Here is a 27,400-nt window from a genome sequence, read left to right as displayed (position 1 = left end):
TTGTACAGTTTAAATGTATTGTGTTATTTGTCAGTTACACCTTAATAAAGCAAGAAAGAATAGAAAAATAAATAAAATTTGTATGGAGAAGTAGAGACCCAAAATTGCTGTTTTTGCTTACCAAGTTACGTAATAGTTTAAAAATTTTTTTTAATGTATGAGAAGATTGGATCATTATATATCTAAGTAATTTAGACATTCTAGCTGCCTTAGATACCTTAGGAATATCTACTGTTTTAAAATGACTAATTTGTAAAAGGACTAATCTCAGTAACTTTTCATATATAACTTTTGCCATATTCAAAATATCATTTTTCTAATCCCTGTTTATGCTTTATAGAAGGCTGAAATTTTTGCTTTTTTTTTTCAGTTACTAAGATCATAGCATGTGCTGCTCAATATAAGAAGAAAACCTGCCCATAAATTGAGAAGCTCATAAAACTAAATTGTGTGATCTAATTATAGACTGCCTCTTTTTAAAGGAATAGGTTACCAGGTTTACACTGAGAAAATGAAAATGAAGAAGAATGCTGATTCCTTATTGTCTCTGGCCATAATGATACAAGTGAATTGAAACTGAGAATAATACTCTCAACTAATACAGGTCTCCCCCACTCCTGAAGTAGAGCATTCCTGAAATGCTTTTGTAGACACAAATGGTATGAAGTGAAGAAGCAGTTACCATCAGTTTATATGGAAAAATGTTTCTAGTATTTTCCAGGACCAAAAACTAACCTCTTTCAAGGCTTTTCTGGTACCTTAGGACACACCTTGTTAATGATATGCACAAAGTAAATTAAGCACAGATGTTCATAGACACAATTGAGACTCTGGTGGCTGGATGCTGAGATGCTCCTGAGTGTAGTTCCTGGGGAAGGAGCTTGGTGGGGCCACTGTCCTCACTCACTGCAAAACAGATGCTGAACACTGTTTTCACTTTTTTACCATTTTTCATAAAAGCAAAAATCCTCTTTGGATTTCTTTTGGTTGGTGAAAACAGATGTCACTCTTGTAATAGAGAAGTGGCATAACGTGAACTTTTGAGAGGCGAGGGATACCTGTATATCAAACTGCTACTTAATGGTACTTGTACTTTACTGGTTTCTTCTGCCTTAATGCTAACTCTGTGTTCATGTTTATGTCTCAGCTGAGGTTTCTGCTCAGAGAGGCCTTCTCTCTTGGTGCAGAGTAGTTCCTTTTCCCCATGCCTAGCGGAGTGCCTGGCATGGTGTGCAATGAGGGACAAGTGAAGCAAGAAAATAAAGGAGTAACAGCCTACCTCATGCCAGTGTGCTTACAACATTTGAGATGGGGTGGGATCGGGGGGTGGGGTGGTGAAGAACGGAGGTACAGAGGAAGCCTAGAATGAAAAGAAAGCCTTTGTGAAATAAGGCACTTGAAATATTTTATACATACCTTTTTAAATGACGGAAACCATCATTTTACTAAGAATCATAGTGTCTAGTTAGACCAAAATAGAACATAACATAAATTTGTTACAGTATTTTTGAAAGCTATGGAATACTCATAAAGCAATTTTTATTGGAAGAAGAAATATTGTGTGGTTAAAATGATTTATTTATCGAGGCACCTGGGTGGCTCAGTCAGTTAAGCATCCGACTTGGGCTCAGGTCATGATCTCATGGTTCCTGGGTTTGAGCCCCACATCGGGCTCTGTGCTGAGAGCCCGGAGTGCACTTCAGATTCTGTGTCTCTCTCTCTGCCTCTCCCCTGCTCACGCTCTGTCTCTGTCTCTCAAAAATAAATAAATGTGAAAAAAAAATTTTTTAATAAAATTATTTGTGAATGGGGGAATGTGTGTATATATGTATGTATATGGTATACTTAGAACTTACAAAGTAGGAAGCTTGTTTTTATAAATCTGCCGGCATACTCAGGGAAAGAAAGAAAACTAATTGCCATAAGATGAAAATTAATTATAAAATCTTTATTTCTACAGATGTACCAAAAAGTGAAGAATGACAATATACTCACTGTGGACAATGTGAAGAGTGTTCTCCTAAATGTTTTTCCAGATGCTAATATCTGGGATATTTTGGGAATTCATTCTAAATATGATAATGACAGAAAGGTAAGTTGGAATGTAAGTTTTTGAAAATAGGATCCAAGAAACTTTTACTATAATCTCATGCATAAATGATCTCAATAAAATTAACTCATGATTGGGGTTTTAGACCCTCAGACCTGTCGCAAGTTGTACACCAGTACTTAAATTGCCACTGTTGACCTTTTGAAAAGTACAAGAAAAGAGAATTCTCAGGATTTATAGGATAGAAAACTTGCGGGTATAATTGTAATGAACGGGGGGCGCCTGGGTGGCTCAGTCGGTTAAGTGTCCGACTTCGACTCAGGTCATGATCTCGCGGTCCGTGAGTTCGAGCCCCACGTCGGGCTCTGTGCTGACAGCTCAGAGCCTGGAGCCTGCTTCAGACTCTGTGTCTCCCTCTCTCTCTGCCCCTCCCCCGTTCATGCTCTGTCTCTCTCTGTCTCAAAAATAAATAAACGTTAAAAAAATTTTTTTTTTAAATTGTAAGGAACGTAATTTGTATTTGAAGAAATGGAAAGCTGGCCTTGTAGGTAAAGGCTGGGGCAAGAACCAAACCTGGGAAGATGGAGCACCGCTGGGGCTGAATTTCTAATGCTCCTACAGGCATCAAGTTTTCTAGATGGCTTCTTGCATTTTGTAAGAGGTTTTAGACCACAGATCTGATCCTGGCTTTCTTGTATGCAGTATTTCTCCATGGTAACGGCAAAGGCCAGGATCGCTGGTGTTGTAATCCGCACACACACACACACCCCCCCCCCCATCTTGGCCCCTGTTTTCTCTTTGGTCTTGCCTTTCACGACTCTTTTCTTTCCTTGCTCTTCTGTTGCCGCCACACAGGGGGACTAGTTCAGGTTGCTGCATGGGCTCCTCCTGAGCATTGCTGCACACTGCCTCCCTTCTCTCCTAGCCTGTGCCTGCTTCTCTGTAGTGCTTGGCTTTAATGTTACTTTGGGGGAAAAGCAACACTTTGGAAAGAACTTCTGGGCATCCCTTCCTAACCCTCCAGGTGAGATTAAGTTGTTCGTGCTAATTTCACATGCTGAAATAGTACTGTGTACTCCTGCATAATGCTGGTTACGCTTGGCTGTTCATTACCTGCCCTCTGACTGGTCCACATCCTCTGTAAGAGTGGGGATCGTGGCTCGTGTTGAGTTTTGCAAGCCCAGGGCCCAGTGACTAGAACATACTATGTAATCAGTAAACATCTACTGAATGAAATACTGAGGAGACAAAGCCATCTGAGAGTGAGGGTTGCGCAGTGGGACAGAACGTCACGAGAGCAGTGAAGTTTAAGAGACTGTTGCTCTGGGGGCGAGGAAGGGGGTACAGTAAAGCCATGTATAAGAATTGCTGTGCTGCTGAATTTCTGCTGGAAATGCCTACCCTAAATTTACGGGAGTGTCTTTTGTAAAGTCTAAGATACTGGGGCATGAGAGTGAAGGAGGTAGCTGGGTAAAGTGCTGTCAGGGTGAAGTGTCATAGTTGGATATGGACACGGCCTTACTGGGAGAGGCCCCAACAGTAGCCCATGGGGAACCCTCCGGGGCACACAGGCTGCACCAAAATGGAAGCAGAGCCAGGAGTCCGGTGGTCTCAATGCAACTGAAAGCCAGTGTGGTAGGAATTAGGGAGTTTTTTTAGTCCTGCACAAATGGTTTTCCAAATCATAATTTCAAAAGCGAGAGTTTCATTGATTGTTTTCATGACTCTATCTTCATATAATTAAAAAAAATTAAAAAGCAATCAAGATGAACGTGTAGGGCCAAGTGGCATAGAGGCATCTCTTTTAATAAAACTATTCACTGGACCAAGGAAATTTAGGAAGAAAATAATTTTTTTTACAAATACACTTCGGGTACTCTTAACAGGGAAAGAGGAACCCAAATTTCCTATAGTGATTATGTAAACTCACAGAATAGAAAAACAGTGAATTTTTATATAGCAAGGATCCTATTTGCACAGGTTGAAAGCAAAAGGTTGCACCAGTTGGGTTTTAATATCAGCTGATGGTGAATGGTAATTATAGGAGTCCTGGAAGTAATTCTGTTCTTAAACCTTACATGCTGTGTTTTTCTTCTCTCTTTTTTTTTTTGTTATTTTTTTATTTTTTATATTTTTATTCTATGTTATTTTAATTTTTTAATCTTATTTTTTTTAATGTTTATTTATTTTTGAGAGACAGAACGCAAGTGGGTTAGGGGCAGAAAGAGAGGGAGACACAGAATCCGAAGCAGGCTCCAGGCCCTGAGCTGTCAGCACAGAACCTGACACAGGGCTCGAACTCACGAGCTGTGAGATCGTGACCTGAGCCTAAGTCAAACGCTCAACCAACTGAGCCCCTTTTATTTTACTTTTTTTTTAAAGAAGTGGGCTCTTCTCTGCTTGCTACTAAGTGGTAGAGCACAATTTCTAGTCAGACCTTACCTTCCTTAGGGACTAACACTTGTGCAGAAATCGTATCTCTTGAGCCTGCCTGCCTGATAGATGCATAATGGTGATACTAAGAATCACTTCTCATTCCAGAGTAAAAAAAAAAAAAAAAAAATTTCTAATTGATTTTCCCTTTTTTTTTTTTTTTTTATAGATCTGTAACAGCCTATTGATTTTTTACTGATTTGTATATGCTTTGTTTCTGTAAAAAAAACTTCTGGTTCAAATTAATCATAGTATTTAAAACTTTTTGTGGGGTGCCTAGGTGGCTCAGTCGCTGAAGCCTCTGACTCTTGATTTCGGCTCATGTCATGTTCTCACAGTTCACGAGTTTGAGCCCTGCACCAGGCTCCTTGCTGACAGCGTGGAGCCTGCTTAGGATTCTCTCTCTCCCCTCCTCTCAGTGCCCCTCCCCTGTGTTGGCTCTCTAAATAAATAAACTTTAAAAAATTAATGAATAAAGCCTTTTATAACACCTATGTACCTAAGGCTATGAAGTGCATTTAAATAAAATACATTCCTAAGAACAGCTAGGTAAAAATATTCAAGCTGTTTATTTAACTTCAGTATATTTATTTAGCTTAAAATATTGTTCACAATCTAAGTTATATGTGGAAAGAAATGGATTCATTTATTCATGTCGATTCTGGGTAAATATAACAGTAGTCTCTGCTGATACACAAATGAATTTAAGTTGAGCTCTCATATAGCCAAAACATAGTACTTATTATCAGTTGCCATAAAAACATCATCTGAATAACACCATGTTATCCTTAAATATTGGTATTCACAACCCAATATTACCGTTTCCCATTAATTGCCTTTTTTATACATACCATATATGGATGTAAATTTCATTTCCAACTGGACTGTTGTTACTTCAAGAAAAGGAGTCATCTTCTTTTGTATTCCTTCAGTTGCACAGCACATCTTAAGTTTTAGATACATTTGCTGAGTTTCTGTTATAGTCATGGGGGATTGAGCTCTTTCCTACCTCCAGACCTTCACTTGGTCTCTCCAAGTCTAGGAGCGTTACTTAAAATATTTAAAAACTGTTGTGGCTTCACAAGCAACCGGTCAGAGAGAGAGTCAACCCGAGGCAGGTCCTAGAGCTGGAGTGGAGTCTTGAGGCCCTCATGCTGATGGTTACCCTGTAATGGCTGAATCATGTCGACATTGGGAGTGTGACAAAGAGGTCACGATGGTTCTCATGGGCAATCGCCATCCCAGGACAGCAGCTATTCACCAAGTGGTACAGAAGTATTTTATTACGTTAGGAAGTGGTAAAGTCTGTGTAGTGCAAACCAGCTGATTATCAGCTCTGTTTTTAACACATTTTGGGTAAGTGAATATTTAGTGTGTCTGAGTTTTTAAGTATTCCCTGTTTAGTAAATCAAATACTACGATTGTCCTTCCATTTTTTAGTAACCCTTTTTAAACTTTAAGACTTGCTCCATATTTTTACCCATTTGTGGAGTGTTCTAACTGCAAATGTATCCAAATAGTCAGTAGATCGGTCACATATCTATCCAGAGATTTTCATACAAATAAACATAGCAACGAACAAACCGGCACGTTCCTTCACGCACACCAGCCCCCAGAATGCCTCCTGTAGCCATGTGCCCCTTCCTCTAAAGTGAACTGGCCATCCCCTGGGCCTGAAGCACCACTGTCCTTTCTGGGTCTGCCTTTGTTGTTCCCACTTACAGGCTCTCTGATTTATCTCTGGTTTTGCTAGCACTGTGCATTTCCTATTTTTTATTTATTTCTGATTTTACTTCTCTCCCAAGCAAATATGCTTAAGAGAAAAATTATCATTCCTTTATGTTCAAAAATCTTATACTGTATTTGTGTCTTATTGGTAGTTGGAGCGGGTAACCATTTTTCTTTCAAATTTTGGAGGCTTTTCTATGCTGTCTCCTATCTTCTGATAGGCTGTGGAGACCAGTGATATCATTCTGATTTTAATTCTTTTGTCTTTCTGCCTTCTTTTTTTTTAATCCAGTTTGAAAGCTTCTAGAATCTTTTTATCTCTGGTGTTTGGAAATCTCATGACCTGTCTTTGTATTGATCCTCTTTCATTCTATGTAGGGAGTATTTGGTGAGTTCCTTCTAATAGATTCATATCTATAATTCTGGGGATTTCTTTTTTCTTTCTCTAATGCTTTCGTTTATTTTCTCTGGCCTTTCTGAGTTTTCTGAGTTGGGTCTCTATTTGCTTTTTCTTCTTTTTTTGTTCCTTTGTCTTTTTCATTCAGTTTTTTAAAAATTTTCTGGAGGTGCCTCTTGTATCATATTCCTGTTTTATAGCATCCCAGTTTTTCTTTCATGGACGCAATATACTGTCTTAGCTACAAGTGTTTTGTGATGTGTTGTTGTGCTCCCTGCATTACCTCTGCCTTCTAAAGCTTCCATTTTCTCATTCGTTTCGATCTCTCTCTTTTGTGTTCGAAGCATTTGTCAGATGTCTTACACTGTCTGGTTGTCTTTCACATGGAAGTATGAAATCCTGAAAAGCGGATCACAAACACATGGGTCTTGTGAGTTGGTGAGCCTCGCTCGGGGAGCTGAGCTGACCTGCAGTTAAAGCAGCATTTGATTCTTCAAATAAGAATTCTTTATTGTCTTCTTAGAAGGAGTACATGTGACAGAAGAGGGTGCACCTGTAGGAGGTGAGGGCACGAGTTATGTGTGGGAACCCACTATTGTGGTCCAGCACTGGGTGTGAAGGATGGGAACTTTCCTTGAATCTCCCGCCTGGTCTCCGTCCCCTTTCTCAGCTCTCCACCCTGCCTGTCATCACCGAGGCTGGTCTCTGTGATTCAGTTTCAGCAGAGAATAAGAAAAGCAGAACAGTTTGGATTTTCGGGGTTGAGAGAGGGCCCTTGAGAGCCAGCTGCTCCCTGTGCAGACTCTCAGCTAGTTTCCGCTTTCTCTGCTCTCATCCTCCGTCCGGGATCCGGCCAGCGATGATGAAAAATACTCATGTTCCGTTCTGTCTGCACAGGTGTGACTTCACTTTTTACTTTGCTTGCCTGCTTTTTGTCTTTTCTCCCGTTTTTCTTTATCTTTGCGGGCTCTTACATTCTCTGTTATTCTCACTTTAGTGAAATGTGTGAAGAGAGAAGAGGTAAGCATGTATGTGGATGAACCTACCGGATTTAATCAGAAACCCACTTTTAAGTAGTGAAATTTGTATTGTTGTGTTATTTTAAGATGTCTGCAGTCATCATCTCCTGAAGTTACGAATATTAAGGATTTTTGTAAAGATTAGGGACACAGTACACTCTTCAGAAATACCAAGTTCCATTTTTGTGTTGTGTGCGTACGTGCCCCCCGTTTGCTCTCGGTTCACTGCCGTCCTTTCCTGCAACTGTCCTGTAAGGATGGTCTACGTCTTCCGTCCCAATGTTACCTGACAACCCTTCAGTTGAGCTGGGTCTTCTCCACTCCCTACCCCTCCCAAACTCTACTCTAAACCTGCATCCATTCCCTAAACCCCTTTCCTGCCTTCCTCTTCACACCTAGAAAATCATTCTGACTCCTGCATCCATGAAGAAAATTGACGAGTTTAGGCCTTTATTCCCTCAGCTCATGTTCCCGTAATTTTCTCTCTCCATCCAAACTTTATCTGCACTTTCAACAGATGTTTATTGAGTACTTCTAATGTTCAAGCACAAGACATAAAAGAATAGCGTGCAAGGAAAATCTCCTGAAAATTTTTAATAAAATAAAAATGTAATGGAGCAGAGAGAGAAATTAAGAGAAAGAAATAAAAATAAGAATAAATGGCAAACCAGTAGAGTCTCAATCCAGAAGACTCAGGAAGAACAGAGAAAACAAGGGAAAGGAAAGCATCAGAGAAATTTGTCCCCGAGATTGATGGACATGTGTCTTCACTGGAAGGGACCCCCAGGTACACAGCACATAGAGTGAAAGGGGAGTGCTCTGGGGGTGGAGATAAGGAATACAGTCTCTGAGTGGGGGATGGCAAGCTGAGTCCTGAAGTAGGACGAAAAGTTGAATCAAAGAAAACAAGAAAGTGGCAGGAGATTGACATCCCAGAGGACAGTGTTAGGAAGTCCAGAGTTGTGAAGAACTGTGAGCAGTTGGTGTTGCCTCTGTGTGGATAGCAGTGGAGTTGTGTTGTGTGTGTGTCATGGAAGGAAGGGGGCGGATTGCACAGTGAACAGTGTCTAACTGGAACTCAGAACAGTCGAAGAAGACCGTGGCAACAGTAAAAAGTCTGAGAAGATACTGAGCAGTGAGGTGACCATGACCTGCCTTTTTTTGAAAGAGCACTCTCCATCATTTTGAGTCAGTCGCTGGAGGGCACAGTGTATGGGATTTTCTGTCTCTCAGAAGAGAGAACTGACAGGAACTGACCCACAGCTCTTAGAAGTGGCAGGAAAGACCAGGAGCTCAAAGGGTTTGCGGCTCCTACACCTGTGTTTCTTGCCCCCAAATGCTGGCAAAGTTCACTTTTGACCCCGTTGCTGCCACCAAATCTGTTAAATGACACAAATTCAACCGAGTAACTTTTAAGGATCTAAATGGCTTTTTTTTTTTTTTTTTTTAATGCTCATGAATAGGACAGCATCCCCTCTAGCAAACGGAAGGATGATCTGAGGAGTTACACTAAGTGGAAAGATTTTTAGAGAAGGAGGTGGGGCAGGAACGTTATTAGCAAAAGAAAAGGATTGTTTTGGGCAAGGAGGCCTTCCCTTAGGGGAAAAGCAGGGGGGTTAATATGTAGACTACTTCTCTACCCTTGTGACAGACTCATTGGTACTGATCTGATGGAAAATTTTCTGAGGGAGACTGAAGCTGCAGTTAGATTAGGTGTTAAGTCCCTGTTTGGCAACTTGTTCTTACAGGGCTAAAAATACAAAATTCAGTGTCATTGGCTTATTTGTGGTACTTAAAGCTTTTGGAATGGCGGGTGGCCTAATTAGAAATCATGGAGTAAATCAGAAGAGGGCTTGTATTTCCAGCAGAGACATACCCATACCTGGTTGATTGCCCGTAAGGATCCTGAATCAAAAGCATCTAAAACCACGCCCATCATCTTCCTTGTTACCCCATTTTGTTCTTCTTTATGTCTGTCCTACAGGGTAGCATCATCATTCACCCTGGCCACCTATGCAAGAAGCCTGATTGCCATCCTAACCCACTGCTTTGCTCCCACCATCCCAAACAGTACAGGGTTATGTTCCGGCCGTCCAGCCAGCTGAATGTCTCAGAAACTGCCTTGTTCTCTCCTTGCCCATCACCCCTGATTTCTGTTCTGCTTTTGCTCTCTTTCCCATGCTATTGTTGTAGTTCATGAGCGACACTCCCAGGGCCTGTTCTCCCATGTCTTTCCTTCTCACCGTTGCTGCTGTGGTCTTTTTTTTTAAATAAGCACACCTGATCCTATTACTTACCAGTATTTACCCTCTTCTTAGATGGAACTGACCATGCCCTCCTTGGAACCCCTGGGTGCTATACTCACACTTGTTTTTAATAGGTCCATCTCTTCCTCTGTTAAGCTATGAGTTCCCTTAGGACAGAATTTGCATTTTATTTATGTGCACTCATAAGCCTAATACACAGTTAAGTACCCAGTAAATGGGTGATGGGCATTAGCATTAAGGAGGGCACTTGTTGGGATGGGCACTGGGAATTGTATGTACAGGATGAATTACTAAATTCTGTACCTGAAACTAATACTATACTGTATGTTAAACTGACTGGAATTTAAATAAAAACTTGAAAAAGAAAAAATTAAATGAAATGCAGTAGCCGCGTGGTGGCCCTGGAGGTGATTTCATCTCTGCGTGTGTGTTTCAGCATCTGTAAAATGGATGTAATGGTAGTACTTAGCTTCACAGAGTAATTATGAGAATGTTAGTAATGATGGTAACTATAATAATACATAGTTGTGAATAGCAGATGAATTGGTTAGTAACTTCTGTCATTCCCAAGGTAAAATGCAGATGTTGAGCGCCTTCAGGAGCTGGCCTCTGTCCCGTATCTCACTGCTCCCACACACAGAACTCTCCCCACCGTAGACACAGAAAATTACTTGGCAGTTCTAAATATATCTGTCAAGTCATTCAGGGCCCTTGTTTCCTTATGGACCGTGTGTCTAAATGATCTATCCATTGTTGTAAGTGGAGTGTTAAAGTCCCCTATCATTACCACATTCTTATCAATAAGGTTGCTTATGTTTGTGAGTAATTGTTTTATATATTTGGGGGTTCCCATATTCAGCGCATAGACATTTATAATTGTTAGCTTTTCCTGATGGATAGGCCCTGTAATTATTATGTAATGCTCTTCTTCATCTCTTGTTACAGCCTTTAACTTAAAGTCTAGTTTGTCTGATATAAGTATGGCTACTCCAGCTTTCTTTTGACTTCCAATAGCATGATAAATAGTTCTCCATCCCCTCACTTTCAATCTGAAGGTGTCCTCAGGTCTAAAATGAGTCTCTTGTAGACAGCAAATAGATGGGTCTTGTTTTTTTATCCATTCCGATACCCTATGTCTTTTGGTTGGTGCATTTAGTCCATTTACATTCAGTGTTATAGAAAGATATGGGTTTAGAGTCATTGTGATGTCTGTAGGTTTCATGCTTGTAGCGATGTCTCTGGTACTTTGTCTCACAGGATCCCCCTTTACCCAAAGCAACAGAATATACTTTCTTTTCGAGTGCACATGGAACATTCTCCAAGATCACATACTGGGTCACAAAACAACCCTTCATAAGTATACAAGAATTGAGATCATACCATGCATACTTCCAGACCACAATGCTATGAAGCTTGAAATCAACCACAGAAAAAAGTCTGGAAAACCTCCAAAAGCATGGAGGTTAAAGAACACCCTACTAAAGAATGAATGGGTCAACCAGGCAATTAGAGAAGAAATTAAAAAATATATGGAAACAAACGAAAATGAAAATACAACAATCCAAACGCCTTGGAATGCAGCGAAGGCAGTCCTGAGAGGAAAATACATTGCAATCCAGGCCTATCTCAAGAAACAAGAAAAATCCCAAATACAAAATCTAACAGCACACCTAAAGGAAATAGAAGCAGAACAGCAAAGACACCTTAAACCCAGCAGAAGAAGAGAAATAATAAAGATCAGAGCAGAAATAATATAGAATCTAAAAAAACTGTAGAGCAGATCAATGAAACCAAGAGTTGGTTTTTTGAAAAAATAAAATTGATAAACCTCTAGCTAGGCTTCTCAAAAAGAAAAGGGAGATGACCCAAATAGATAAAATCATGAATGAAAGTGGAATTATTACAACCAATCCCTCAGAGATACAAGCAGTTATCAGGGAATACTATGAAAAATTATATGCCGACAACCTGGAAGAAATGGACAAATTCCTAAACACCCACACGCTTCCAAAACTCAATCAGGAGGAAATAGAAAGCTTGAGCAGACCCATAACCAGCAAAGAAATTGAATCAGTTATCAAAAATCTCCCAATAAATAAGAGTCCAGGACCAGATGGCTTCCCAGGGGAGTTCTACCAGACGTTTAAAGCAGAGATAATACCTGTCCTTCTCAAGCTATTCCAAAAAATAGAAAGGGAAGGAAAACTTCCAGACTCATTCTATGAAGCCAGTATTACTTTGATTCCTAAACCAGACAGAGACCCAGTAAAAAAAAAAAAAAAAAAGAGAACTACAGGCCAATATCCCTGATGAATATGGATGCAAAAATTCTCAAGATACTAGCAAATCAAATTCAACAGCATATAAAAAGAATTATTCACCATGATCAAGTGGGATTCATTCCTGGGATGCAGGGCTGGTTCAACATTCGCAAATCAATCAACATGATATATCACATTAATAAAAGAAAAGAACCATATGATCCTATCAATTGATGCAGAAAAAGCATTTGACAAAATTCAGCATCCTTTCTTAATAAAAACCCTTGAGAAAGTGGGGATAGAAGGAACATACTTAAATATCATAAAAGCCATTTATGAAAAGCCCACAGCTAACATCATCCTCAATGGGGAAAAACTGAGAGCTTTTTCCCTGAGGCCAGGAACATGACAGGGATGTCCACTCTCACTGCTGTTTTTTAACAAAATGTTGGAAGTTCTAGCATCAGCAATCAGACAACAAAAGGAAATCAAAGGCATCAAAATTGGCAAGATGAAGTTAAGCTTTCACTTTTTGTAGATGACATGATATACATGGAAAATCCGATAGACTCCACCAAAAGTCTGCTAGAACTGATACATGAATTCAGCAAAGTTGCAAGATACAAAATCAGTGTACAGAAATCAGTTGCATTCTTTTCACTAATAATGAAGCAACAGAAAGACAAAGAAACTGATCCCATTCACAATTGCACCAAGAAGCATAAAATACCTAGGAATAAACCTAACCAAAGATGTAAAAGACCTGTATGCTGAAAACTATAGAAAGTTTATGAAGGAAATTGAAGAAGATATAAAGAAATGGAAAAACATTCCGTGCTCATGGGTTGGAAGAATAAATATTGTCAAAATGTCAATACTACCCAAAGGTATCTACACATTCAATGCAATCCCAATCAAAATTGCACCAGCATTCTTTTCGAAGCTAGAACAAGCAATCCTGAAATTCATATGGAACCACAAAAGGCCCCGAATAGCCAAAGTAATTTCGAAGACCAAAGCGGGAGGCATCACAATCCCAGACTTTAGCCTCTACAACAAAGCTGTCATCATCAAGACAGCATGGTATTGGCACAAAAACAGACACATAGACCAATGGAGTAGAATAGAAACCCCAGAACTAGACCCACAAAAGTATGGCCAACTAATCTTTGACAAAGCAGGAAAGAACATCCAATGGAAAAAAGACAGTCTCTTTAACAAATGGTGCTGGGAGAACTGAACAGCAACATGCAAAAGGTTGAAACTAGACCACTTTCTCACACCATTCACAAAAATAAACTCAAAATGGGAAAACGACCTGAATGTGAGACAGGAAACCATCAAAACCCTAGAGGAGAAAGCAGGAAAAGACCTCTCTGACCTCAGCCGTAGCAATTTCTTACTTGACGGGTCCCCAAAGGCAAGGGAATTAAAAGCAAAAATGAACTGGGACCTCATGAAGATAAAAAAGCTTCTGCAAACAAAGGAAATAATCAACAAAACTAAAAGGCAACCAACGGAATGGGAAAAGATATTTGCAAATGACATATTGGATAAAGGGCTAGTATCCAAAATCTATAAAGAGCTCACCAAACTCTGCACCCGAAAAACAAATAATCCAGTGAAGAAATGGGCAGAAAACATGAATAGATACTTCTCTAAAGAAGACATCCAGATGGCCAACAGGCACATGAAAAGATGCTCAATGTCGCTCCTTATCAGGGAAATACAAATCAAAACCACACTCAGGTATCACCTCACACCAGTCAGAGTGGCCAAGATGAACAAATCAGGAGACTATAGATGCTGGAGAGGATGTGGAGAAACGGGAACCCTCTTGCACTGTTGGTGGGAATGCAAATTGGTGCAGCCGCTCTGGAAAACAGTGTGGAGGTTCCTCAGAAAATTAAAAATAGACCTACCCTATGACCCAGCAACAGCACTGCTAGGAATTTATCCAAGGGATACAGGAGTACTGATGCATAGGGGCACTTGTACCCCAATGTTCATAGCAGCACTCTCAACAATAGCCAAATTATGGAAAGAGCCTAAATGTCCATCAACTGATGAATGGATAAAGAAATTGTGGTTTATATACACAATGGAATACTACGTGGCAATGAGAAAGAATGAAATATGGCCCTTTGTAGCAATGTGGTTGGAACTGGAGAGTGTGATGCTAAGTGAAATAGGCCATACAGAGAAAGACAGATACCATATGTTTTCACTCTTATGTGGATCCTGAGAAACTTAACAGAAACCCATGGGGAAGGGGAAGGAAAAAAAAAAAGAGGTTAGAGTGGGAGAGAGCCAAAGCATAAGAGACTGTTAAAAACTGAGAACAAACTGAGGGTTTATGGGGGGTGGGAGGGAGGGGAAGGGGGGTGATGGGTATTGAAGAGGGCGTCTTTTGGGATGAGCACTGGGTGTTGTATGGAAACCAATTCGACAATAAATTTCATATATTAAAAAAAAAAAAAGAAAATAACTTGCAGTTGCCTGAGGCTGTGTTCTCTTCCCCCCAATTCCTGTCTTCACATGCACTTCTCCCACTTTATCTTCCCAGCAAATGTTTACTCACCCTTTAAGACTTTCCCTGTCACCCCTTCCCAGAGGCTTCTCTGACCCCCTCCTCTCCATCCGCGAGTTTTCTTCCTGGCTGCTGCAGAAACTTGCATGTGCCTCTGTTTTGGCCGTGTCTGTGTGAATCCCTTGAGGGCCGACTTTCAGCTTTGTATTCACAGCGTCTTGTTTAATGCCGATGGCATGAATTCAAAAATTGTTAATGAAACAAATGAATACAGGGCTGAATGAATCTCTGATCCAGATAAATGGTATGTTTTTTAATGTTATACTGTGCACAGGGGTCAGCACATCCTGCCCTCCCACTGCCTCTTTTATATATACAGTTTTCTTGGGAGGTAGCCCCACATCCCTGCATCGGTGTATACCCCTGCTACACTACAGCATCAGAGCTGAGTAGTGGAGACGGAGACTGGATGGCCCACAAAGGCTGCAATGTGTGCTAGCTGGCCCTTTACAGGAAAAGCTTCCTGATTCTTGCTCCGTAGGTAGATTACTTTGCTTTAAATAATGTTCGGAAAGGACAAATGAAATTAGCACAATTAACCATTTTTTCCTGTGGCGTATCAAAATGCGCCAATGCCCGTCCCTTCTTTTACATATGCATTTCTTTTCCAGACAGACGTTTTTCAGTTTAACTCTGATATTTTTTGAACTAAATAGGTGGGAGCAAGCTTTTATAAGATGACTGGCCTGGGTCCTTTGCCTCAAGCTCTTTATAACGGAGAATCCTTTAAGCTTGAAGAGCTCAGTATGAAAGAACTAGAAATGGCCGTTCTTCGCAGAATGATGGACGCGACAGTATATTTACAGAGGGACGTTTTTATGGTAGGCAAGCATTTATGAGGAAGTACATGATAGATGATATTTTTATAAATGATTTTTTGCATTAAAACAACTTTCTGCAGCAAAAGTTTCCATCCTGATCACTTAGTAACGAATTTAAAAGTAATAATTAACTAAGTTTATCTGTGCATAATTACATCAGAAATGCTTAATTGGAAAAAAATTCAGGTATTTACAGGAATATTTGTTGTAAATGTAAAGTTTATTGTATGAATCCTAATTGCCTGAATTATTTATTTATTTATTTATTTATTTATTTATTTATTTATTTATTTTAGATTAGCCTTTAAGTATATTCTGTGCATAACTTTAGAACATATGCCTATAAATTATCTGTGTTACCTAAGTAATATTTTTGTTGTTTCAGGGTCGATTAAATGATCGAACAAATGCAGTTGATTTCCTTATGGATAAGAATAATGTTGTACCCCGTATAAATCCTTTGATTTTGCATGCTAAATGGCAGTACCTTAATTTAATATCCACATCAGGTAAAATGATCCATATACTTTCTACAAATGCTTACTGAGTTGTGCATGTTTTATTAAGTGGTTATTTAACATTTAATATGAAAATTTTCAGTAACTGCTGATGTTGAAGATTTCTCTACGTTCTTTTTCTTGGATTCGCAAGATAAGAGTGCTGTAATAGCAAAGAACATGTATTATTTAACCCAAGAAGGTAATGAGCATATTTTATTTTCCTGACTTTATTCCTAAAGTAGCAAAATTTGCAATTTTAGTGAGGTGTTTGCATAATGAATTTGTATGTTGCCATTTGACTAGAGGTCTGGTTTTCAGTTTCAGAGTTTGTAGTTTTTTAGGATACAAGGATTGTGCTGGGAAAATACCTTCTACCCTAGTTATATGTTCAGGGGCTCATCTTGGTTTTTTGCCTTTTCTTAAAGCAAGCTGTTCCACTTTTCACCTTTTTAAGAAAGTGATAAAAGACTTTCTGGACTGTGTAACCTCGTGTCTTATAATGCATGCATAAGAGTATAATTCCCAGATCAGAGGAGAAGTAGTTCTACCCTCTGATTAAACTTCTGGATTTTTGTTTACATTGGTGATTATAAGAAAAGAAGGGAGACCGATACAGGAATGTACTGGGAAATACGCTTTTAGCCTGGGCAGGGAAGTCGATGGTGGAGCCAAGCCTTGTTAGAGTACAGTGACCTATTCGAAATAGACAAGGATAGTTGGAGTTCAGCTGGTTCGGTTTTGCTTTGTTTTATTTGATGATCTTTGCTCTAGAGAGAAAAATGAGAGCCAATATGTGAAAGATAAAAGAAGACTGAGTTTTGTCTCAGTGTATGAGAGTGATCTAAAGATAAAATGAACTTCATAGTAAGGGGTATATTTTTATAGAGAGAGTTTTAAGCAGAGGCCACCCAGCCAGTTTTTTAGAATGCCATGGAATCAAGATTGGATCAGATGGCCCCAGAATTACTTCCTAACAGATCCCAGATTTTATGTTCATAAAGTGGTCTGTCTCCAAGAAATCCAACAAATAATAAAATACAATGCAGTTCTATGTTATGGCAGAATGAGGTCCTGACTGTGACAAGTGAAGGGAAAAGGAAACAGAAACAAGGAATAAAAATAGGAGAAGTCTCTTTTTCAGGTTCTGAGGTGTATTTCAAAAATTCCTTCTGGGCATCAGAATAAGTTAGCCTATAATTAATGGCCTTTTCTTAAATCTCTAGCAATTTAAAAGAATGTTAACTGGGAAACACCCAATTTCCTTTTGCTTGGCATTTATATGAACGTGTAAAGAACTGATGGAGTTGTGAGAAATTTACTTAGCACTTTGAAATAGTTCTCAGTTTACTAACTATGATGGTGAAAGTGCTGACCTTAAAAAGGCGTTAGAATTCTTTACCTTTCTTCTTTGAAAAGAATGTGCTGCTACTGCCTCACACTTAAATTGCTTCGATGTGAATTCAATGTCAGCCCTCTTTCTGTTATAGTTTTCATATAGTTAGATATCACTGAGTGTGGTAGTAATGGTGGCCTCACATCTATTCAGGGGTAAGTTTTTGGTCTGGCAAACGTTTTATAATTGTTTCAAGTAGGTTATGTGATCTAAAGGACTAGCTTTTGTGTAGGTTTTAATGATGGCTAGACAAGTGTACAGGTGATGCATACAGAGCCTAGATGAAATTAAACCCATTTAACTGTGACTTCAGAACTAAAAATTGTTTCTCCTTGTGGTTTCCAAATTTTCAAATTTTTCTGAAAAAAGAATTGTATTAATGTTGATGGCACAGGTAATGTGAATTAGACCAAGTTAATAATAGAGGTTTGGGAATAAATGAATTGTAAGCTAATATTGCTGTTTTTAGTATCTATTAATAAGCTTTATTGTATCTAGTTTTACATCTATGTGGGGTATAATTCTCAATTTTAAAAAAATATATAGCTGTAGCTGGAAGACCATTTTGCTCGCCAATTCCGAAAACATAAGTATAATACAACTTTTGTCTACTAATAAAAGTATTCCACAGGTATGTCCCTTAGAGACTATTCTTACTTTTTGGTATCCGAGTTTATTTAAAGCTTATATAGCACTCTTCTAGTGTTTTTATATGCCTGTCAGTGTGTGTGTGTGTATGTGTGTGTGTGTGTGTGTATAATCTTTAGCAATATTTTCTTATTTTCAAAAAATTAGCTTAATACTTTTTAATGTATTTTGTTAGCTGGAAATGTCCCCTGCTTTTAGTTTAATTTTAAAAAGAGGCAGCTTGACTAAACTATTCGATACTTTCAGATGATGATGTAATTTCTTCAGTTACTCTCTGGATTATTGCTGATTTTGACAAACCATCTGGGCGAAAACTACTTTTTAATGCATTAAAGCACATGGTGAGTATTTAGATACTCTTACCACAAAAATTTTATAATTTGTTGTTAATTTTGAGAAAGCCAAATGAAGAACGTGCATTAAATCTTATTCTCCTCCACGTTAATGTTTTAAGTCCTTCAGCTTGTTGATAAGGAGGCGAAAACGGGAACTCAAATTCAGTCTCCATGTACAATAGGCAGATTTGACCAGGAAAAGAAAACCCTGCAAGTCGTCCATGATTCAGACCTGTGTGTTCCTGCTTGCCCTTGCTATTAGACATATGCTTGTCTGCAATGTGTATGCACTGAATGTTTGTGTCTCCCATAAAATTCAGATGTTCAAATCTAATCTGTAGTGCAGTGGCATTTGGAGGTGCGACCTTTAGGAAGGAATTGGGTGATGAATGGGATCAGTGCCCTTGTAAGAAGAGGTCAGAGAGCCTACTTCACTCTCTGTCCATCATGTGTAGATACATGGACAGATCCGTAGTCTGCAGCCCAGAAGAGGGTCCTCACCAGAACCTGACCGTGCTGGCACCCTGATCTCAGATTCCCAGTCTCCAGAACTGTAGGAAGTACATTTCAGTTGTTTATAAACCACCCTGTCTATGGGTACTTTGTTGTAGCAGCTGGAACTAAGACATAGTAGTTATAAATAGGCTATTAAAACAGAGTGAATGGTCCAGACCCTACCATTACATCAATGACACAAAATCTAGTTTTTACCAAAAGCTGTTTGTAAGAGCAGTTTTCCATCACATAGTCAGGCAGCACTTTCTTTCTCTGAATATTTAAGAAAAAGAAAATAAATTTTCACTGAAGAGTATTTTAAGCCTTAAGTCAACCTTAATTTTTTTGTCATTAGAGAATTACAAACCAATATACTTCGATAGTATACATTTCTATATTTATTTAAAAATACTCTTTTATGGGGCACCTGGGTGGCTCAGTCAGTTGAGTATCCAACTTTGGCTCAGGTCATGATCTGGTTTGTGCACTGGAGCCCCGCACGGGCTGGCTGCTATCAGCACAGAGCCTCCTCTGGACCCCCTATCCCCACCTCTCTCTCTCTCTGTCCCTCCCCCACTCACACTCTCTTTCATTAAGGTAAATAAACATTTTTTAAAAATACTCTTCTATAACCTTCCATATTTCTAAGGGAGCATAAAAGTTTGTCTAGATTAAAAACACCTTGGGGCGCCTGGGTGGCGCAGTCGGTTAAGCGTCCGACTTCAGCCAGGTCACGATCTCGCGGTCCGTGAGTTCGAGCCCCGCGTCGGGCTCTGGGCTGATGGCTCAGAGCCTGGAGCCTGTTTTCGATTCTGTGTCTCCCTCTCTCTCTGCCCCTCCCCCGTTCATGCTCTGTCTCTCTCTGTCCCAAAAATAAATAAATGTTGAAAAAAAAAATTAAAAAAAAAAACACCTACAAAACGTAACTCAAAGTATTTTATGAAATTGTTTGTTTTGCATTAGCTAAGTGTAAATTTAGTGCTGATAACAAATTACCCCATAACTTAATGGTTTAAAAACAATAAACATTTTCTCAGAGTGTCTGGGATTTAAGAATTCAAGAGTGACTTGGCCGAGTGGCTGTGGCTCAGGGTTTCTTGTGAGGGTGCAGTCAGGACTCTGGCAGCAGTTGTCTGAAGACTTGACTGGAACCAGAGCATCAGCTGCTAAGAGGGCTTGCGTGGCTGCTGGCAGGGGGCCTCAGTTTGTCATTGGCTCTTCACGGAACATCTCATTCCGTTGCCACATAGACCCCATTTTAGCATTGCTAAGTGTCCGCAAAACGTGACAGCTGGCTTTCCCTAGAGTGAGTGCTAAAGAGACAGAAGCCACAGTGTGTTTTATGATCTGGCCTCAAAAGTCACACACTGTGCTTCCATAATATCCTACTGATGACACAGATCGCTCCTATCCAGTATGAGGAGGAACAATATGGAAGCACAAGTATAAAGAAGTAGGGATCATCGGGGGCCATCTTGGAGGGGCACTACCACATCAAGAATAGTTAATACATTTTAGACGAAACATAATAACATCAGTTGGGAGAATTTTCATGTCATGTTAGGCAGTCTCAGAACACATTCTGGCTTCATTCAAGCCCTGCAGACCAGCACATTCAAAAAGGGGTGTTTGAGGTCTGTGGAGTACATCACCTCTGCCTTCTGTCTCTTCTCAAGAATTTTTGGTAGCGTGTTCTTTGCGAGGCTGACAGATTGCCTTTTCCCAGTAGTTCCAATGTATGTGGCTCTCCCATTATGCACATATTGGTATGTTTAATGGTGTCCCACATTTCTCTGAGAATCTGATCATTTTAGTTCTTTTTACATTCTATTTTTCAGACTATAGTTCTGTTGATTTATCTTTAAATTCAGTGATCCTTCTGCCAAGTCAAATCTATTGAACCCCACTAGTGAATTTTTCATTTCAGTGATTGTACTTTCCAATTCCAGAGTTTCCATTTGGTTCTTCTTTATAATTTCTATTGCTTTGTTATTACCATCAGTGTAATAAGTTGTTGTACCTTCCTTTAACTCTTTAAGCATGGTTTCCTTTAGTTCTTTGAAGATACGTGTATGTCTGTTAAGTCCATCATCTAAGGTCCCTCAAAGATAGTTTCTGATGCTTGGTATTTTTCCTTGGTATAAATCATACTGTCCTCTTTCACTGCATATCTCAATCTTTTACTGAAAACCAAACATTTTAGATAATACACTGGAACACATTTGGATCCCATACCACTTCATCACCTGGACTGTTTGGTCATTTGTTTGTTTAGTGATATGACTGAACTCTCTCTCTAGTCCATCTCCCTCTCATTGTTTTTCTCTGATGTTCCTGCTCAGACTTTTTCCCTTGTTTTTATCTTTGATCTTGGTTTCCTGGAGACTGCCTCTGAGTCAGCAAAAGCCAATTATTGTTCAAAGTTCATACTTAAATACCCCCAGGCAGTTAGATGTTCACGCTTTACTGTTGGATGTCTGCTTGATTTAAAGGCCGCTTTCCAGGTTAGAGATTTTATGATTTTGCCCACATTCACAGTGGAATAGTATCTTGGAATTTCCCTGATGACTCCTGAGAAGATTCAACCTTTGGCTTGGTCTTCCAGACTGCCGAGAAGGACTTTAATATTATTTTTAAACTTGACTTCCTAGCAGTTGCCCCTGGGTCAGAGTACCTTTTTATTTAGCAGTATTTGTTTAGGGAATGCCTTCAGTGTGCCCCTGTCCCATTCTCATTACCCTGAGTGGGGCCACTGTAACACAGATGCAGTTTTCTGGAACCTCAGGGATGAGTGTGATCCCAGGACAGCTCTTTTCATCTCTCTCCTTCTCTGAGTCTCTCTCTCTGTTAAACCCATGGCCGATCTCTCATTCCACCTCACGTTTTTTTGCCTGGAGGACCATGTAAAAACACGCTCCAGATGGGATTTCACCCACTTGCTGTCATTTGCTAACTCTTGATCTGGTTCATTAATTGAATTATCTGCGGTATCAATTCTTATTTTTATTCTTTCCAGTATTATATTTTGAGCCTCTCTCATTTTCATTTCAGCCCGCTTGCTTTTAACTTTTGCCTTTCTCTCACTGGGGTCTCTCCTTATCTCTCTCTGAGTCTGTTTTTTGGAGACCATGTTTTCTTTTCATAGCTTCACAAACTTTAAGAGACTAACATAATGAACACTTATATACCTAACACCTAGATTCTATAATTTTAACATCTTGCCACATTTGTTTTATCTGATTATCTGTTGTTAGTGGGGAGGAAGGGCAGAATAGTCTGCATTTTAAAGTAGTCACAGAAATCAGCATATATTTTAAAGTACATACATTTTAAAGTAAGTCACAGAAATCAGCATACGCCATCCCTTAGTATTTTAATATGCATTTTCTAACAATTAGGATATTTTACATAACTGCAATACCACTGTCCCATTGCTAGTACTAAGCCTGCATTAAATTGTTCGCACAAAGATGTCTTTTCTTTTTTCAAGCTAGGATCTAAACGTGTTTCATTGTTACGTTTCATTAGTTTCTTTTATTATAGAACAGTCCCATCCACATTTTGCCTATTGACATTTTAAAGAGACCAAGCTGGTTGCCTTTTAGAAAAATCCCACCTTACAAATTTCACTGATTTTTTTTTTCCTTACAGTATTTTTAACTTGTCCCTTAGACCTTATATCTCCTCTACACTGGAAGCTATGTCTGACTTAATTAGATTCAGCTTCCGCATGTTCATGAGTGATGATGTATTCTTCATGCTCTGTTTGTACACTACCAACCTGAAAAAAAATTTCAATGTCCAGCATCAATAGAATGTATAAAAGAGTATATTCATACAGTGGAAATTTATACAGTCCTAAAAAATAAAGCAACTAAAGATACACAAAACAGTGTTGATGAATCTCACAACCATTACGTTGAGTGGAAACAAGGCAGGAAAGAATATATACTGTATGATTATATGAAGCTCAAAATAGATTAAATGTTTAATGATGAAACGTAGGTGATAAACCAGAAGAAGAAGCAAGAATGATCCTACAAATAAGTAACAGGATCGTGGTGGTTTTTAGAAAAGTGGAAAGGTGTAGTCATTGGCAGGGTGTCTGAGAGACGTGTTTGGGTTGCTGGCAATGCTCTGTTTCTCGACCTGGGTTATAGTTTTATGGGTTAACTCACTGAATTCTACATTTTTGTTTCGTGTATTGTTTTATATGTGTTATTTCACATACAAAAAGTGGTTAAAGTATCTCCTAAAAGACTCGTTATACAAAGAGGTGAAGCAGTCGGAGTTCCTAAAGTGACTGTTTTCTGGCTATGTCAGTAGGTACATGTTCAGTACCATCCACATAGAAAGACCTCTGCAGTGAGGGCTGCTGTGTGTTAAAGTGAACAAGCTCGAATGGAAAGAGAGAAGTTCGGCTGTAAAATGATATGTGAGATACCGATCTTTTCCACCCATAAATGTGTTTTGCAGAAAACAAGTGTTCATAGTCGGTTGGGAGTTATTTATAATCCTACATCGAAAATAAATGAAGAAAACACCGCTATTTCTAGAGGAATTTTGGCAGCTTTTCTTACACAGAAAAACAGCTTTTTGAAAAACTTTCTCAGGAAACTGGCGAAGGAAGAAACTGCTACAGCTATTTACTCTGGAGAAAAAATTCACACATTCCTTACTGAGGTCAGTGGCTATTTGTTTGGAGTAAGAAGTATCTGTTGCATTTTTAGAATGTATAAGCCAATGTGGTCATGCTACTGAAAAATGTCAATAAATAAGTATAATCAATTGGGGATAATAAACATTCCTTCAATGGGAAAAGACAGTGATGTGACTTTGCATCAAGGCACTTAGGCAACCAAATTTCACGTATTTCTGCTACTACTGTATGATCCTTGAAGTTGATAGCATTCTAGTTAGGACTTGTATGTGAAGATCGAGAGTTCAAGCGCTATGTAAGTCATACTCAGGTAGTTCACTGAAGGGTCCAGTATGAGGGAAATTCTAAAGATGGAAGATGATCCTCAAGAAAGAAGATCCGTTAATCCACTCAAAAATATCAATTGATTGTCTGCCATACAAGGGAGGTATACTTGTGGACAAGACAGATATGTTGAGTCTGTGCTCCTGTGGAGCTTCCACGGTGGTGGGAAAGGCAGACAAACTAAATGGTACTGGAAAAATATAAAGAAATGAGAGGGTAGATAGTTTGAGGGACGCTCTTTTAGCTGAATTGGTCAGGGAAGACATCTCTTAAAGAGCTTATGTTTGAGCAGAGGTCTGAATGTAATGAGAAAATTTGTGAGAAGAATGTACCAGATCCGGGAACACAGTAAGTCTAAAGGACTGACGCAGAGACCATCTTTCCAGGTTTGAGGTACAGGCAGAAGATCATCATGAGCAAAATAGGGGGCGTGATGTGGAGAGTAGTAGGAGGTGAGGTCAGAAACATAACCCAGATATTTCAGGAATCTGTAGGCCGTAGTAAGGAACTGAAGTCTTTCCTGAGTATAATGGGAAACCACTGAGGAATCTTGAAGAAGTGAATAACCCTTAAAAAGGTGACTCTGGATGCCATGTGAAATTTTGTAGTAGGCAGACAAGAGTGGATATAGGATGAACAATTGGAATGTTTTTGCAGTAATCCAGACAAGACATAATGGTATCTTGGACTAGGTAGTAGTGGTGGGAATGGTGAGGTGATTGGTACATATTTGTTACAATCAGAATTAGCTGATCAATTGTATGTGATATGTGAAGGTAACATCCTTACATTTTAGCTTGAGCAGCTAGAATCAATGGTGGTGCCTTTTTTTTGAGATGGGAAAGTCTAGATGAAGAGAAGATTTGGACACATAGAGGATCAAGCGTTAAGTCTGTACATGTTCAGTTGGAGATGTCTGTTGGACATTCAGGGGGAGATGTTGAGTTGACAGTTGAGTTAATGAGTATTGAAATCAACTCAGGGTTATCAGGGTATTTTTAGAGTACATCACTTCGAGAGTTACCAACATTATATATCATTTAAAACCAAGAAACTGGGTGAGATACCTCAGAAATGAGTTGGGTGAGGGAAGAGGGGCTAAAAAATGGAGCTCTGGAATATTCCAACATATAGAGGTATGCAAGAAAAGGATGATCCAGCAAAGGAGACAGATGGAACAGCCATAAGTTAAGAAGATAACCAGGAGAATATGGTGTCTTGAAAGTCAGTTGGAGAAAGTATTTCAAGGACAGAATGATCAACTGTGCAGATGTTCCTGAAATTGGGCTTCATAATTGACCATTTACTTGTTAAGGTAGTCTTTGGTGACTTTGATGGAAATAGTTTCAGTGGAGTAGTAGGTATAAAAGTAAACTTGATGGAAAAGAGAATGGGAAATCAGGAATTAGAGATAGTGAGTATAGGTAGCTCTTTCAAAAAACTTTATTTTCCCTTGAACAGAGAAATATTTTGTAGCCAGAAAAGGACTTGGCATCAAGACTTTCTAAATTTGCGAGATGTTACTTTTTGTAGGCTAATGGAGACAGTCCATCCAAACAATGAGAAAGGAGGATAGGGAGGGGAGCAGAGAAGAAGCAGAGTTCTTGAGTAGATAAGAGGTGCTAGGATCCCCTGGACAGGTGTTTACAGTTGGTCTTAAGAAAAGGAACCATTCATCCATTTTTACTGGAAAGAAGGCAGAATATATGAGCGTGGCTGCAGAAGGGTAGTTTAGTTGGTGGTAGCAGGATAAAGGACTTCTGATTATTTTCATTTTCAGAAGAAATTCAGGTCATTCGCCAAGTATTAGAGTGAGAGTAGGTATTATTAGAGGTTTGAGGGAAGAGGAGCAAATGCCACATATTCTCTTATTCTGAGAGAGAGAAAGTGAATTAACTACATTAGCGTGGGGGGGTTTCTGAGGGCCCACTAGATGTTAATGACTGTAAACTGAAAGTGAGGTCGCTATTAGTTGCAGCTTTTTTTCCAGCTGTATTAAGACTATTTTGGTTCCAGTTACAGGGGAAGCAGAGTCGTGCTTAAACAGAGTTGAGGTTTTGCCAGGTGAATATGACTTCAGGGAAGCATTCCAGGGATCTAAGCATGGCAAGTTTGTGTTGTAGTAAAGGCCTTTGAGGTATAACTCAGGAGGAAATTATGGGAGGTGTGATGGGTAATAACGAGGTGGTAGGGGCAGAGGACAGAAGGGATTGGGTAATGGTTGGTATGGTGACACTAGGTTGAATGAGCTGGAAATTGAGGAGTTTGTGGTCAGAGGGGATGATTGAGATGGAGATTTTGGATGTAAGTAGGATCTCAGGCTGCACTGTCCAATACTGTATCCACTAGCTGCATGTGGCTCTTTTAAACTTAAAATGAAGTTAAAATTCCAGTTGTTTAAGCATCCAGCTTTTGATTTTGGTTCAGGTCATGATCTCATGGTTCATGAGATCGAGCCCCATGTGAGGCTTTGTGCTGACAGCTGGAGGCCTGCTTGGGATTCTGTCTCTCTCCCTCTCTTTCCCTGCCCCTCCCACACTCATTCCCTCTCTAAATAAATAAATAAATAAGCAAACAAACAAACTTTAAAAAAATTAAGTTAAAATTTAAATTCAGTGCTCCAGTCATTCTAGCCACGTTTTAAGTGCTCAGTAACCATCCATGGCTGTGGCTGGCATATTGGACTGTTTAGTGGAACATTTCTACCATCATGGGAGCATACCAGGAACCTGCTAGAAATTCAGAATTTAAGGCCCCACCTTGGATCTTCTGAAGTAGAAACTACATTTCAACAAGGCTTCCAGGTGATTGCACATTAAACTTTGATAAGTACTGATATGGAGAGTGTTTCTTAGTGTGAAGATGTGAAGAAGCTATTCGTGGTTTATTTTCTGTGAATGTCCATATATTTTTTGACTCTCACCAAGGATTACTTTTATATTTCAGAAATAAATTGCACTATTACTGAATTGGTTTTGTGAGGTTGGTATAATGGGGTGTGATAGGGTATTTCTATTTTAAACACTTTTTTTCACTGAGGGTACCAAAATGGGGTACTGAGTTCAAAATTTAATTAACATTTGTTTAATTTCTTTAATGATAAATTGTATTTAAGTTGATGTTCCCTAGCATATTCCCTAGCATTACTAGTCAGTAATCCACCTGAAATCTTCAAAGAATGAATGTGGCATGTGATATCTACTTGTAACAGGATTTACAAATGTTATAATTGGCTTGGCAAAGAAATATTCTTTTTTTAAATGTAGTTTCAACATTATGGAGGTTTCTCAAAAAACTAAAAATAGAACTACCCTACGACCCAGCAATTGCACTACTAGGCATCTATCCAGGGGACACAGGTGTGCTGTTTCGAAGGGACACATGCACCCCCATGTTTATAGCAGCACTATCCACAATAGCCAAAGGAAAGAGCCCAAATGTCCGTCGATGGATGAACAGATAAAGAAAATGTGAGATAT

General features: G+C 39.2%; 1 protein-coding gene across 2 annotated transcripts in view; it reads left to right on the top strand.

Moving 5' to 3' along the window:
* UGGT2 (UDP-glucose glycoprotein glucosyltransferase 2) overlaps nt 1-27,400 on the top strand; it is a 191,250-nt gene that overhangs the window by 99,873 nt on the left and 63,977 nt on the right. For both annotated transcript variants that reach the window (XR_007154714.1, XM_047870316.1), the window contains exons 16-21: nt 1,961-2,092; nt 15,402-15,566; nt 15,952-16,075; nt 16,167-16,265; nt 18,354-18,448; nt 23,414-23,620. Coding sequence is in view for 1 of the 2 variants with exons in the window: in XM_047870316.1 (XP_047726272.1) it covers nt 1,961-2,092; nt 15,402-15,566; nt 15,952-16,075; nt 16,167-16,265; nt 18,354-18,448; nt 23,414-23,620 (822 nt within the window). In the remaining variant the exon portion in view is untranslated. The remainder of the gene's footprint in view (nt 1-1,960; nt 2,093-15,401; nt 15,567-15,951; nt 16,076-16,166; nt 16,266-18,353; nt 18,449-23,413; nt 23,621-27,400) is intronic.

Source organism: Prionailurus viverrinus, chromosome A1 (genome assembly GCF_022837055.1).
Source record: "Prionailurus viverrinus isolate Anna chromosome A1, UM_Priviv_1.0, whole genome shotgun sequence".
Taxonomy (NCBI): Eukaryota; Metazoa; Chordata; class Mammalia; order Carnivora; family Felidae; genus Prionailurus; species Prionailurus viverrinus.
This window is presented reverse-complemented; position numbering and strand designations above follow the sequence as displayed.